Source organism: Tubulanus polymorphus, chromosome 1 (assembly GCF_964204645.1).
Source record: "Tubulanus polymorphus chromosome 1, tnTubPoly1.2, whole genome shotgun sequence".
Classification (NCBI taxonomy): domain Eukaryota; kingdom Metazoa; phylum Nemertea; class Palaeonemertea; order Tubulaniformes; family Tubulanidae; genus Tubulanus; species Tubulanus polymorphus.
The window spans coordinates 14,433,095-14,448,131 of record NC_134025.1 but is presented as its reverse complement, the minus strand read 5'-3'; the positions used below and the strand labels follow the sequence as shown (position 1 = coordinate 14,448,131).

General features: G+C 36.3%; 1 protein-coding gene across 3 annotated transcripts in view; it reads right to left on the bottom strand.

The window, feature by feature from the left end:
* Positions 1-6,960: 6,960 nt before the first annotated feature.
* The window catches only part of LOC141915405 (uncharacterized protein C05D11.1-like), a 184,920-nt gene continuing 176,843 nt past the window's right edge, over positions 6,961-15,037 (bottom strand). The window contains exon 22 of one of the 3 annotated variants that reach the window (XM_074806919.1): positions 6,961-7,100. In XM_074806919.1, the coding sequence (XP_074663020.1) occupies positions 7,040-7,100 (61 nt within the window). In that variant the 3' untranslated portion in view covers positions 6,961-7,039. Of the gene's footprint in view, positions 7,101-12,216; positions 12,382-15,037 lie in introns of those variants that run through there. The other 2 variants (XM_074806920.1, XM_074806918.1) reach the window with 2 other exon arrangements.

Genomic DNA, 15,037 nt, shown 5'->3' with positions numbered 1-15,037 from the left:
GCATCATTAAAGCACTAATTTTTAATAAACTGATATCACAACAAGCTAGATTTCCATAAAAAAAACTTAAATAGAACAGTGGGTTATCTTATGAATTTTCTAACGAAGTAAGGTTTGGAAAAATATTCTATAAAACACATGTACACATCATTACCAATCTAAACATACTACATGTACATAGTCAGTACAGTCAGTCGGCATCATTTTATTTAACAAAACACATAAATGTTTTTCCAATAGTGGACAAGCCAGAGATTACTTCTTTTTTAATAGTCTTACAAGTTCCATCTGCTTATGTCTTTTAGCTTGTCGTTGTTTTGCACGCATAGCAGATACATGTGCCTCTCGGGCTTTCTTTGCAGCTGAGATGCACTGTTCGCGGGCTTTGCGTTTTGAAACTTTCTTAACCTCTTTAGCCTGAAGTTCCTCCATACGAGCCGCTTTCTTATCTTTTTCACTCTGCAATTCATCCTTGTATCGTTTAGCTGCAGTGTTCATATTTTTAACGAGATTTGGACACACAGGGTCATGAAGAATATCTTCTCTTTTGAAAAAGTCTACAGCTGACGTTTTGCCTAATCCGTATTTCACACTCTGGATTGCGCTGAAAGATTTGACATGAAGTCTATTGGTTGTGCTGTTCAGAATTTCGCCCATAATGCTAAACGAGCTCTCGACAACTGGGCAACTGAAACAGCTAAGTAAAGCAAATACCATGCGACAGAGGTATGGATATTTGCCCAAATCATGTACAGCAGCCCACCAGGAATCGATTCTAACTTGCTTTCCATCTTTATCAACTGCTGCTGGCAGACTGGAATCCGAGTGGAATTTATGCACTTCTAATTTATAACAGTTGATCTCCGTTTCATTAGCCAGAACATTGACGACTAATTGTGGGAGTTTTTTCATATATTTCAGTGCCGTTTCATGTCGCTGGCATTTTGGGTCTATTGCCGAGATATACCGGAGAAGTTTATTGTCGATAGGCATTTTTTTAGCGAGGTACTGGGCGGTATTGAGATAGGCCCTCTCGACACGATCATGAAAGTCTTTGACAAACTGGGATGATTTATTTTCCCCCGCAATTATTTGGGATGCAGATTCGCCTATGAACATCTCAGTGGTTGGCAGGAGGTTTTCTGAGATTATCAGAGAAGACAACTTTCGATCCGATTCAGGAATTGCAGATGGTTTAACACAAAGGGAAATGAAATCCCTGAATAATTGACATTGCTCATCATTGAGCTTGTGGACACATGGCTCTTCAACAGTTTGGAATAAGAGTACATATCTTTTTAGAACTGGCAATACCGCCGTGTAAAAATGCACATAAAGCTTAAGCTTTTTACGCTGAATGATGAGTTTATCGATAATTCGTAGCTTTCTTTCTTTTCCTTCCGCTGTCAGATTTTTCCATTTGGCGGCAGCAGCAACATAGATTTTTTTGATCTCATCTTTCGTGGGTTCAGACAAGTTAAATTTGCGATATATGTCAACACATAGAGCCAAATACACGATTTTGTCTTTCTGTATAAATCCATAGTACAGCAGAGTATATCCATCGATTTTGCGAATAAGGTCTGACGCCGCATCATGGACCGATAGCCATCGGGTTCCGACGTACCGCTCGGGCATCGAAAACCCAATGCCTAAGAGATCAAGGATAATTTGGAGCCAGTTTTCTACGTCCTTAGAAAAATGCAAATCACTTGCAATATCGGTTATCAATTTCTCTATGAATCCATCAAATTCTTTTGTGAAATGTTTCGCGGCGTTGTGAGTGTGATGTATCGAATCACCGTCGATGTCAAGCAAATGCTGGGCCAAATTATCCTTTATTAACTTCTCCAAGCCAGTTTTACTACCTCTCATGACGTTACAGCTGTCGAGGAGGACAGACATTAATCGGTTATAATCTAAATCACGCTGCTGGAAAACCTCAACCAAAGCACTATAAACAGATGCGCTAGTGGTAGAAATAAGATTACATGAGGCCAAATGTCTGACAACAACTTGTCTCTCCTTCTCACTAAAGTAACTGACAAGGATCGACAGAACTTTTTTTGTGGATTGGCTTGTAGCCTCATCGATGTTTAGTGAATAGAACGTATTTCTGAGTTCATCCGCTAACTGTTCTTCGGTGGTTTGCGCCAGACCCAGTCGCATCTTATATGAAGCCGCTAAACGACCCATAGACAATTTGCTTAATGCTGCCCGATCCATGGCAAGTGCTTTTGCCAACTCAATCAATTTTGGAGACTGAGAAAACGGCAATGAGTTTTCAGCAATATATGAAAGAACTAAAGCCTCCTGGCTTACGACCCGGTCCGATATTGGGACTTTAGGTTTAGCGGTCGTCGTAACGGCCTGTTGTTCATTATTTGGATTTTGGAATATTGGGCAGATCCCGTAAGATCGACCAACATCGGCTCCCGAACTACCTGAAAGTGAATGCAAATTCTAGTTCTTTATTCGGTTTGATTTTACAATTTAAGAAAAACTTGAAAATCGTCTAATTTTATTTACAAATATTAACCTGTGTGGCATGTGAACGTAGGCCTACTTACCTGGAAGTACGTAATTAGATCTCCGTTCTTTGACGATGTCAACGTGTTTCTGAGTTTTAGCGTGGTTTTCAAGCGCAATTCGACCCTTACTTCCGTATTTTATTTCTGTTTGGCACCAGAGACAATAAGCTTTCCCCGGTATGTCTATCTTCCTCACGAAGTCAGCGAGAGGAATCCCATCAACCATTTTCTCCAGCCAATCCCACTTCCATAGGTTTTTTTTAAATTCTTTTTGGTCGATTGTCCTGGGGTCAATCGTCCCAACTCTCTCAACAATTTTCCACATGATTCTATATCGCAATTTCACACTACGCACACGTGTTTAAAACACAAGCATGTACTATTAAAAACGACCACCGCTCGGTGAAAAATCAATAATGTAGATACATGTATATACATATATCCAGACACGCGCTCGCCAACCGACAGAGAAAACTTTGTTAGTATACAAATGCCGCTAAATGATCGCATTTAAAAATAGATCGGGAAACGATTTTATGGTCATGCCAATCTATCCTTACAATGCTGGAAAACCACAGTCATCGTCCTAACCCCCACCCCATTTTTTCAACGGATATGCATTGATCTGAGAAATGATAAAAATTGATTGAAAAGGCGGAAATCCGCCGATCGGCGGAAAATTATCATCCCTGATAAACTTTACTTTAACTGATATACTAATTTTAGGATATTCAACATCAGTTATTATTTTTATTATTTCTTTCATATTTTCTAAATGTTTTTTATTTTCTTCTAATGTTTTACCTTTATGAAATTTAAACTCGATAGCTGCTGGACCAATATCACTTTTAAATGCTTCGGTTATCTCTATATCTTTTTTATTATCTAATGAATTAATATAATTTCTTACATCTTCCATGTATGGTCTTTTATTGTTTAATTTATTTTTTATGCTTTTAATTGTCTTCTGTTTCTTATCATTATCTCTATCAAAATAATCTTCACCTAAAATATCATTATTCTTATTTCTAATATGACTTTTAGATTTTAAATGTTCATTATAATATCTTTTATCACTGAATGATTGATTACATGTATCACATTTGTATGTTTCTTTTTCATTCTTTAATTCATCTAATTTAGATTCTAATATATCATCTTTATATTCTAGTTTCAATTTATTCTCTAAATGTGTTTTAGTTTTATTGTCTTGCTTTTTGGGATTTATCTATATTGATATTACATGTTGGGCAGTAGTACTTATTTGCTTCCATTTTAGTACTAAATTTTTTATTAAAATTGATTTTAGAAGTTCAATGATTTATATATGCATTATTTCAATCACACTTTACTAACACTTTTAATGTTTAAAAATCTAACTCATACAAATATAAATATTGAAATAATGTTGTAAATATATCTATATATCTATTCTATAAGAGCTTACACTTTTATATTGAATAATCTGTCAATTTAAATGTTATTCATTTACATGAATATTTTAAGAGTAATAGGGGTAATGGGCTTTCAGGTTAAAGGTTGAACGGTCGAGTTCATTAAAAACAAATATTAAAAGTAATTTAAAACTAAAATATATTTTCATAACCGTGTGCATTTCAGTTGAATAATAGAATAATTATTATTATTTGAATATATTTGATTATATGAATTTGTGTATTGTAAATAAATCAATTGGTCGCGGAGCGGTAGCGAAGTGGAGCGACCAATTGATTTAATACAATATGCTTTTAAAATTAAAATTATTAATATCTTAGAATTAATATTTAGTTATAATATAAAATACACACGGTTATGAAAATATATTATAGTTTTAAATTACTTTTAATGTTTTGTTTTTAATGAGCTCGACCGTTCGACCTTTGATTTGAAAGCCCATTACCCCTATTACTAACATCGATATGAATTGGGTAAGGAAAAAAGGAAAGCTGACGGACATCCCCTTCTAACTAGTGTAAGAAATATATGCATAAGGGAAATAAGGCGTCTTTCAACGATATTCAATTGTTTGAGGACGAGTGGTATAGGTGCAGTTGCTAATTGATTGAAGTTTGGATGGTAAAATATTAGTTGTAATTTTCTGCTTACAAGGTTGACAATATGTATGCTGTTTGCTGAAAGTAATGTTTTCGATGTGTTTATCACTTGATAAGTAGTGTGTATCAGACTGGAATAGAAACTTTTTGCAGCAAGCACAGTGATGGCTGGATTACATGTTAATATTCTTGTGGTAAATTCTTGTTAAATCAAAACTTTTGTATGACAATAAGTGCGGTCAATCAAAGGGCAGAAGGGGATGAAGTATGTGTGATTTGATAATGGATCCATGGTATTCGATGTTTGTGGAGAAGCCTGCCTTTTCCTAGAAAAATACGAGTTATTTGGAGAACCTGCTTTGTTTGTAATTGGGAGACTGTGTGTTAGAAGCGAAGACCTGGGTGAAGCAGGAGGGATATTACAATTCGCTGTGGTCTGAAGTGAAGATGCTCTCATTTTAACCTGTTGTTGAAATGTCGGGGCGTTGTTGAAGTAGGAAAACATCGACAGCATGGACATAGGCAGCTGTTCGGTAGACATCATGGAGATAACGTTCTAATTTAGCAAGAGATTTTTAAAGTTAAAATGACAGCATTTCCAGTTGAATCAAAACGCCCTGATTGATTGCGACAGTGGGAGTCTAGAATGGAGTATGTGTCATCATTATTGTAAGTGAGTAGAATTGTCACACCTGATGCAGTGATTAAATTGAAACGCGATGATGAAAAAGCTGCAGGTAGTGAAGATGCCAAAGAAGAAGACAATGCTTAAGTATCATCTTGTTGTCCAACAGTACCATAAAACAAATCAAAAGAATAAGATATCTGAATGTCACAAACATTGTTCGATAGCTGAGCAGAAGGTCCATTGATGGACAGTGTAACCATAGTTGGTAAGTCAATGTGAGCCAGGTATCTGGGATTTTCAAGGCCCATATATTGCAGAATATGGCCATAAAATATGTTCCATTTCGTATAATAGTGTTCAAATGATCAGATGTCCAGCTATTCAAATCATGAGGGTACTGTGGGTTAAATGATGTAAACAACATTCCTAGTAGGCAGATGGCAGTACATAGACGTCCACGTAAACTTATTGGAAAGCTACTATCGCCTTGGTTAATTACTTCCAGTCACCGATTTAAAACCTAAGGCTTGATTACGGTTTAACATTTTGTGATATGACTCGGATTGAATTGCACATGCGCAGTTACTGCTCCATCGAAAATCTTCTAAGTAGGAAAATATGCTCACTGCGCATGTGTGATCGTGTTTATTAACCTTATCGTACCACTTTAGGACGGTTCGAATCACACTCACTGCGCGCTTATATATTTTTAGTTAACTTAATGTACTACCAAGACGGTTCGAATCCCGTCCTAAAGTGGTACATTAAGTTACCGATGACAATCCTACCACCCCTCATGACTGTTCCAAAACCAAACATTCCACACTGACTACAAATTAGTAATATAATTTTAGAAATGGCCATAATTTTAACTTCAGTTGTATATCATTATTATCTTTCAATTGTGATTGCTATAATTGTTTTGTAAATGGCCATTAAGGCTTAATGTTTGGAACAGTTTGTGACTAACTTCACTGCAGCATTATCATTGATTAACATCGCAATATCACATCATCTAGTTATATTGTACCTTGGAACCCTAACAGCTGAAATAATTGAAATTCATATACAATTTCTAAGTGAAAATTCAAAAGGTGGCCACGTTTGTTTCTGCTGCTTCCCGCACGTGGCGCAACCGCGTGGAGTGAGGCCAATACGTCCAGCTTATTTTCCCTTGCATTTGTGAAAATTCAGGCAGGCCTATCAGCAAGAGAATGTTTTGTCTTGAGTATGTCTTATTTGAGTGAGATGGTTCCCGGTTTGAGGATGGCACCATTAGCCAAGATTGTTCCACTTAATCTTTGGTTTCCCTTTATTATAGCCTTTGATTTTGGCCTGACCCTTCTGAACAGGAGCAGGAAAGTCATCATTCTGACAAGCGGGAAAATGGCATACTGATTAGCTGGAGTGACGTAATTTTGTCGAACTTAGCGAAGTAAAATAGATCTTAACCTTCGGTAACACATTTTCTGAGACACCCTGTACATTAGGGAGGGTATAGGTCTTAAGTCGTGCATAATAGTTTTAGTTTTGCAGACTGCATAGGTGTTTGTTTCTAGTAATAGCCTACAGACCCATTTAGTACCAGTGTGAATGGTTGGCCTTTGCAAGATTAGCCCGAGTGATCACAGATTACATAGAAATGAAAGGGGGATGGGTGTAAGGGCACCATTCCTGGCACCTACTCAGTCTATGGTAGTGTAGATAAAAAAACTAAGAAAACACACAAAATTCGATACATGTGAAAAGAATTTTTAATCTATTAAGTAACATGAATTACGAAGATTTGGTATCGATATATTCAAGATCCTGACAAATCTGACAAATCAGAGTTGGGCAAGGAAACCTTTTTCCAACGAATCTAAAACCATTAGTTCATGACCAAATCTACAAAAACAAGAGGTGTTCATTTAACAAAACAATGATTGAATGAAAGGATAAGATTAGTAAATACTATTTCAAACTAGGGGACCAGGGACACCATGCCCACTTGGGGAGTAGTTTCATATGCTCAACAATCTGAATATTTCAATACTCAACGCCCCCTGCCGATATCAGTAACAGAGTATCAAACTAGCAACAGTAAGAGCTACAATTTTGCAATTGATCATGATAACAAAATATGCCTAGAGATACTAATACAAAATGGAAATACTAAGTGATTGCATATTATTCAACGCCCCCCTGGAGAGAGAACCAATGACCTTAAACTTGCCACAATCATAGAACGTCATGAGCAACTTTGCAAGTGATTAAAGGACAAATGCCATCAAAATTGTTCCGTGATTACTTAACCAGAAGAAACTAAAATATATATATCGACCTGAGATCTGTCTGATCAGTATCTCTAATAAGCCGTAAATTTAGTTATTTATTTTTCCTTCACTTCATGCGTATAGTTTGCATACTACCCGCAGTGGCGCTATTTATGATGTTATCTATGACAATCAACACGAGCACGTGTGCACACTAGTACGCGTAGCCAATTTATAATCGATTAAAAAAAACATCATTTGCTGAAAGTATTCACAGACCTACAGCGCTACTTACTTAAAGAGCAAATGTCATCAAAATAGAATATTGTGTAAAATTTATTTTCAAATGATGATTTCAAATATCAAACATGCTACTGGATTCTATCTTAGTTCAGCCATTACTGAGAAATACGACTTTTAAATCGGCAATTTCAGCACATGCTCACTGTTATTAGTGGCAGCTCTGCTGCCGATAGCCCCGCAGGGGTGTATATTGCAATGGCTTTGCACCAAAATAAAATGCTATCAGTGAAATTTCGCTGCTATTAAAACAGCTAAGAGAAATTAAATTTCAAATACACATTATCATTTTTAACTAGCGTTCCTTTAAATCTTCCGACAAAAGTTTTGCCCCAAGTCGATAAGCTCAATTAATGAGCCGCGTTAATGCAATTCTCAAAATTAGCAAAAATTGCAGTCTTTTCATGGTTTTTATCCTGTAACGCGTGCATGTCAAATGTGTAAATGTAAATGTGATACATGATGACGCACCTGCGATCAAAGAACACGCATCTATCAGACACATCGGAAGCAAACATTGCTTGGCCAGGCCCGACCATGATTATTGAAGGAAAAATGGCCGAGGTTCCACATGTGAAAGTGAAAAAATTCATCGATTGATGAAATATTTTAGCGGCCTATTTTCTCCGCCTATTGTTCAATTTATAACTATAGATTGTCTAACAAACTTCATTTTAATTCCATACACAGTGTATGTTATACGTAAACGAAATCATTCAGCATCAGCAATTTATGCTGTACGGAGCATGTCTCTTTGAGTCATTGAGGAAAACCCACTACCACTTTTATATTCATGCGAGTCATGCAGTTGCGTGTGATTATTACGTGTGTATAATGCTGAGATCGTTTCATTTGACAGATTTTCATAAAGTTTACTTGGTTCTATTAAAGTTAACTTTCTTAAAAATTAATGCACGGACCCCTGAAAATGATGTCTCCATCACTTTTTAAAGGTCAAGTGCCCTCTAAATAGAATATTGTGTAAAACCTATTTTCTTAATGTGATGTGTATAAATGATAAGTGTGTTATTAATTTTGATTTTAGCAAAGCCTTTACTGAGAAATAAGACTTTAAAGTCGACTATTTTCACCAGTTCACCGTACACAGCAGGTGCGTGTTTGCTGTGAAAAGCCCACGATCGCTGACGTCATTGTAGTCAAACACACATTTCCATGCACGCTGTACCACTGAAGAATAACAAACTTTTGGCGCGCTTTATGAATAGCAAAGCTATGGCTAACTAATAGATTTGATTTAAACAATGAACCTAGAAGTTTTAAAACAATCCGTGGTGAAATTAGTAGTGTACGTCCATAATTTAACAGTTTTCAGTCTCTAATCCCGCATCGCATGATCACCATTTGTAGCGTATTTAATCCTTTTAGAAATTGTTTAAGATTCCTAAATTCTTTCTGATGTATAGCATTGATACTCTTATACATAACATACACAACAAATATACAACGGACAGCCAGCAGTAGAGCTGTGAATATAGTGAAGGAATGATGTTGTTTTATAGATTTAATGTATAAGCTATGAATATAGTGATCAAATGATGTTTATTTTATCGATTATACATAGGCTACGCATACTAGCGCACAAACGTGCTTATGTTGATTGTCATAGATGACATCACAAAGTGAAGGATAAATAGATGACTAATTTACGGCTAATTAGAGATGCTTTTTTCGATCAGACATATCTCAGGTTGTTATATATATACTAAAGTTTATCCTAGTTAAATAATCACGGAAAGTACAATTTTGACAGCATTTGCCCTTTAAATATGATTATCAAGTCATATACAACGGTAGCAACACTATACAATGGTAAGAGTTTATTAATTCAAATAACTCCCAAAAGAATAAAATACCGCATGAAATGTCTAGTGAAATGACTGGAAGCCGTGAGCGTTTGTCAGAAACACGCACCTGCTTACATAAACAATAACAGTGAGCACGCGCTGAAATTGCCATTTAGAAGTTGTATTTCTTAGTTGTGGCTGAACTAAACTCAAACTAGTTCCATATTTGATATTTGTGAATACATCATATTTGAAAATGAATTTTACACAATATTCTATTTTGATTTCATTTGCTCTTTAACCCTTTCGCTACGTGTGACGTTTTGGAAACGTCATATGAGTGACACTTGCTGTGCGTATGACGTTGTAGAAACGTCATGCACCTATTGATTTATAACTCGAACGCGTACACAGCAAACAGTATGGAAACGCATGTAAGACAAGATAGTTAGCTTTCTAAACAACAGATGGCGAAAATGCGTCAGTAGTTGGTGCTGTCAGCCTGTTGAGCACATGGTAATTTGCGCGGGATTGAGATGGCTCCCCACTTACGTACCTCTACCAGCGGAAAAGGATATCCCATATCAATTGAATTTCTTTCATCCACACCGTAGCATCAATCACCAAAGACTGAGATAGGCACTTGGGTGAAAAACTGAAAAAAAAAATTTCTAACCCATCCTGACCCCCCCCCCCCAACACGCCCCCCCTACAGAAAAGGCTGTTGGTATGATTTTTTACTGATTTTCACTAAATAACATCATAATCTTCGATAAAAACGCGAAAAATCGGGGTTAAAAACAATTTGAAAAAAATCGAATTTTTCGGAAAATACCTTACGTAGGGGGCGGTGCAAGCGTGTACGCAGCGAAAGGGTTAAGGTTACCAAATACGCATAGGTACAAATTTAATATGGAAATACTAAGTTATTCTACAATCAATTCCCCTGGTGACCATAAACAAACCCCAATTACCTGGAAACTCACCACAATCATAGAGAATATCATGAGCTCCAACTTTGCAATTGATTGTGGTAAGAAAATATGCTTAGGTACCAATATGAATAGATAAATTGTATATGATTCGATATTCAATTTCCCCTGGTGTCGAGAACTTAAAACAAGGTAACCCCAATTCTGTATGAGCTGTATCGTCGGACAGTGCTAATAATAATGAAACATCAAGACTATAATTTAAAACCTGTAGATATTTTCCTCAAAAAACCTTTTTCCAACATAGGAACAAGGACTGATGACACTAAGATGGCCACCAATCGCATGATATTTGACTGGTTGCAAAACCCATCTGATATGCTACAGAATCCTCCTCATAGAATATCCATTACTAATTTCAATGAAAATCTGAAGAGGACGTGGATGCACTTAGGCAACATGTCCTCAAAGTGGAGTCAGGGGTAACGGCCCTTGCTGATCAGGTAGTACAAGACGGCAAGTTGCCTAATTCCTTCATGAACGCAACTAACTAAAGGCTTGATAATGCTATGAAATGGCAAACGATTAGCAAGCTACAGGTCTTGGAATTTATCCAGTATTTTGATCCAGTTTTTCTTATGATGATAGACTCTTGGGGGAATCAAATATATACCGATATGGGAGATCAAGTTAATTGATCGAAGAGCCTTCAAAATTTCCCTTGAAAACATCAAAAATGTGTAAAAAGTGCTGATTTTGGCGAACTACAATGGCTGCCAGTAAGCTATCTTGATTCTGATCGCGTCAGTTTTTGGGCTGAAGATGTATCTACGGTAGATACATGTATAAACACAATATCAAGACTATCCACATCTTCAAAACTTCGCAACACTTAGTTTGTTTGGCTTTAAGTCATTTGGATCTTGTTTCCCAAGACTAACCCTATTGATTCATTCCTTTAACCTCACTACGGGACCGCCTGAAGTGTTGCCCAGACACTGTAAGCAGCCAGCAGGAATCCAGCCCACTAGTCACTTAGCACTGATAGTAGATGCAAAAGCATCACGCCTTATCTCACTGAGCTAGTGAGGCCGCTTTACTGGATTCAGTATACGGAGGGATAGATGAGGGACAAAAAGTGAACAAAACAGCCCGCTGGGACTTAAGTCCCCAATGAGTTAAAAGATGAAGATAAGCTTCGGCATTAGCCGGTTTTCTATAAACAGAGAATTTCAAATTGGTTTTAAAATTATGAATTAGTACATTGAGAAACAGGTATTTTCTCCCAACTCAAAGGTAAAATTCAAAGTAGGATATCAAGAGTCCAAATAAAGTTAAGAAACCATTCAAATCAAATCAGCAGAAGATAGACAGAGGAAATCAAGGTAATGTTGCCAAAGTTTGGGTTTGCAATCAGTGTAAAGAAGAATAATTTCACTTTCAACATGTTCCAAAAATAAACCAGGGGAAAGTGGATACCCATAGCCATACCAAAATACTGTTCATAAAAGTTAAAGCCAAATTGAAAATATAAGTTTTTGTACATAGTTCAATAAGATCCAAGAGATAATTTGTGAGCACATATTTTAGAAAAAATTAAACAGCTTTTCTAAGAAATTGGCCTACCCAGAAAATGTTTGTACAAAGCTTATTTCCAAGCCCGGACTTCTCATTTTAGATGTAAAGATCTGACTACAAAACGCAGAGCTCAAAAGAACATTTTAATCCCGTAGTTACCCACTTTTGAATGCTTCAAATTAACATTAAGCACCATTGACTAATACACAATATCACAACAAACTCACCAATTTTTTAACCAAAAACAAACCAAATAGTGAGCTCATCGTGTCTGGGGTCTATAGATACCTTGTAAAGACTGAAACATGATGTACATTGGTGAAATGGGACGCAATTATCTTAGTTCACATATAAAGAAACATAGAGTAGATATCCATAATCAAACGGCCGAGAGTGGCATAGCCAATTAATATTTTTACAGCCAACCACCTATTTGACTTTCAGAACTCATTTATCCTTGATAAGACATTCATAAGAGACACATAGTGGAATCAACCGTTATTTGTAAACTTTCGAAATCCAACTTATCTACCAATTTAAATACTGGTTTGTTTTACTTAGCGAAAGTATCTAAACGTATCAAAATCCTCGGCGAAAATAAGGGGGACGTATGCCAATTCCATCCCCCTCTAAATCTGACAACAAATTAGTAAAAGTCTAAAAGATTTTAGAAATGGCTAGAATGTTAACTTAGGCTCTATCTCATTTTTTTTTCTTGCTATATTTTGTAAACAGCCATTAAGGCTTCATATTTCGTCTGCAATTCAATGCAAATGGTTACGTAACTGTGCAGATTTACATGTTTTTGACTGTTGTATGCTCAGGACAGTTTTTCACTAGCTTCACTACGGCAATATCCTTCATTAACTTCACCACATCACATCACAAAGTTAAATTGTGCATTGAAACCGTAACATCATTGAAATAATTGAAATTCATACCATATCCTTTACATCTTGAATAAACAAAATGTGGCCATATCTGTGTTCTGCTGCTTCGCGAAAGTCCCCCACTTTGCGGAGTTTGGCCGACATACATCTACACGTATCAACTCATTATTCTCATTATTCTACCTGTCACTCTGCTATCTCAATCCACTTCTACTGCACTAGTTACATAATTTGTATTGATTTTGAACTGTTTCGTGGAATTTCGTGGTTTCCCTGGTTATGTTCATTTATTGCTTGTTCTGTTTATCTTAATTCTGACGTATAGCTTTTGTCCTGCAAGTTTATATGCTATGTAAGTTCTGGTCACAGGGATGAAAACAGAGGCGTTTAAAAAACGCTGAAATATTAGAAGTAAAGCCTAACTACTGCTGCAGCAGTCACATGCACTGAAGGTCAGAAATCCCTAAAGGGGGTATATATATATATATATATATATATATATATATATATATATATCATTGATTTGTTGAAAGCATGCAGACAGTGGGTCTAGACAACAGCATGGTTCGCATTAATGTTGTAAAAAAGATTTCAGAGATCGTAGCACTGGTTTTATAAGATGCTCTTACGGTCTGTTCTTTAAGTGTGCTACGATCTTAACTCTCAACTTTCCCCCTAGACCCCAAGACCCCGACCCCCCATCCTTTCTTTAATGGATCAATCTCAAGAAAGATATGGACCTTGAGACTTCGTGGAGTTAATCGGAAGTACCATTTTGGGAAAAGAAACAAGTCCCACCTCGCTGATCAGGCTGGATCAATGTATCAATTGCAATTACATGTATAACAAATATACATGTCACCACTTGTGCTGAAATGTAATTTAGAATTCAATACTGTCTTAATTCTGTTTTCTGGGCTTATTTTCTCAACGATCAGCATGAGCTGAAACTTTTCGCTGGAAATTCCGTGAGTTTTATGTTTGATGCTCAATCCAACCATTCCAGTTTCAAACTCCACATCACTGAATACCTCATAAAAGGAGATAAATAACAGCCACAGCAAAAACTTCGCCGAGAAGGCAACAAATGGTTGTCCAACTTTATTGAAAATATTTTCAAAAATATTGAAATATAAAATCTCTCGACATTACATAAAGGCCTGATTATAACACATTTTTTGTCATTACAAACACAGTTATTAATGTAACGATATATATGACATATTTCAGCAATTTTACTTAAGGACCTGTTTAATGGTAAAAAATCAACAAGACAGTCTTTGCTATTAAGATTTCAAGATTACTCGTTACCACTAGCAAAGTATGAATAAGCTTGGACATTTCAACTAACTTGTACAACTAATTCTATGCTCACATCAAAATAAACATTGAACCACGCTCTCTATTTTCTGGATTTGTAGTGAAGATAGATGGCTGAATGAAACATATGTGATTAGATCTAAATCAACCTGCTTCTCGATATTTTTGAAAATGCACAACAAATTGATTGCCAACAAGTTGTTGATGAACAGAAGAGTCCATTGAGACTTGAATCGTATTAACTTCAACTTTTTTAAAATGTGCAGTCTGAGGGAAATTCAATGTCCGATCTATCACTACTGCACATGCTGGTACCACTAGGTTGGTTCAGGTAGGAAATGCTTTTCACTCCAGTGGAGTATCGATTTTGAAGCTATTCTGAGGAAAGCGGTTATTGCTGTTGTATAGATGAATAGAAACCACTGTCTAGTGTAGATAGGGATTTTGTATCATTCAACATTCATTTGACAAAATCTGAAACAATAAAAATGTACCAATTTAGTTTCTGCCCAATCAAAACGCAAAATAAAAGGTATTCAATACACTGTCGGGGCTTGTCAAGTTAGGATATGTAAGGCCGGCCATGGAAAACCCCAAGATCTAGTTACCATTGGCGTTGCTTGCGAAAAAATCTAAGTCAAGACCTAAGAAAAATTTTGGCAGACGCTCCCACCTGGCCATTTCATTTTCATTCATCCCCCAACCCCATGCAAGTCTATGACAACTGTCACAATAACTTGCCCC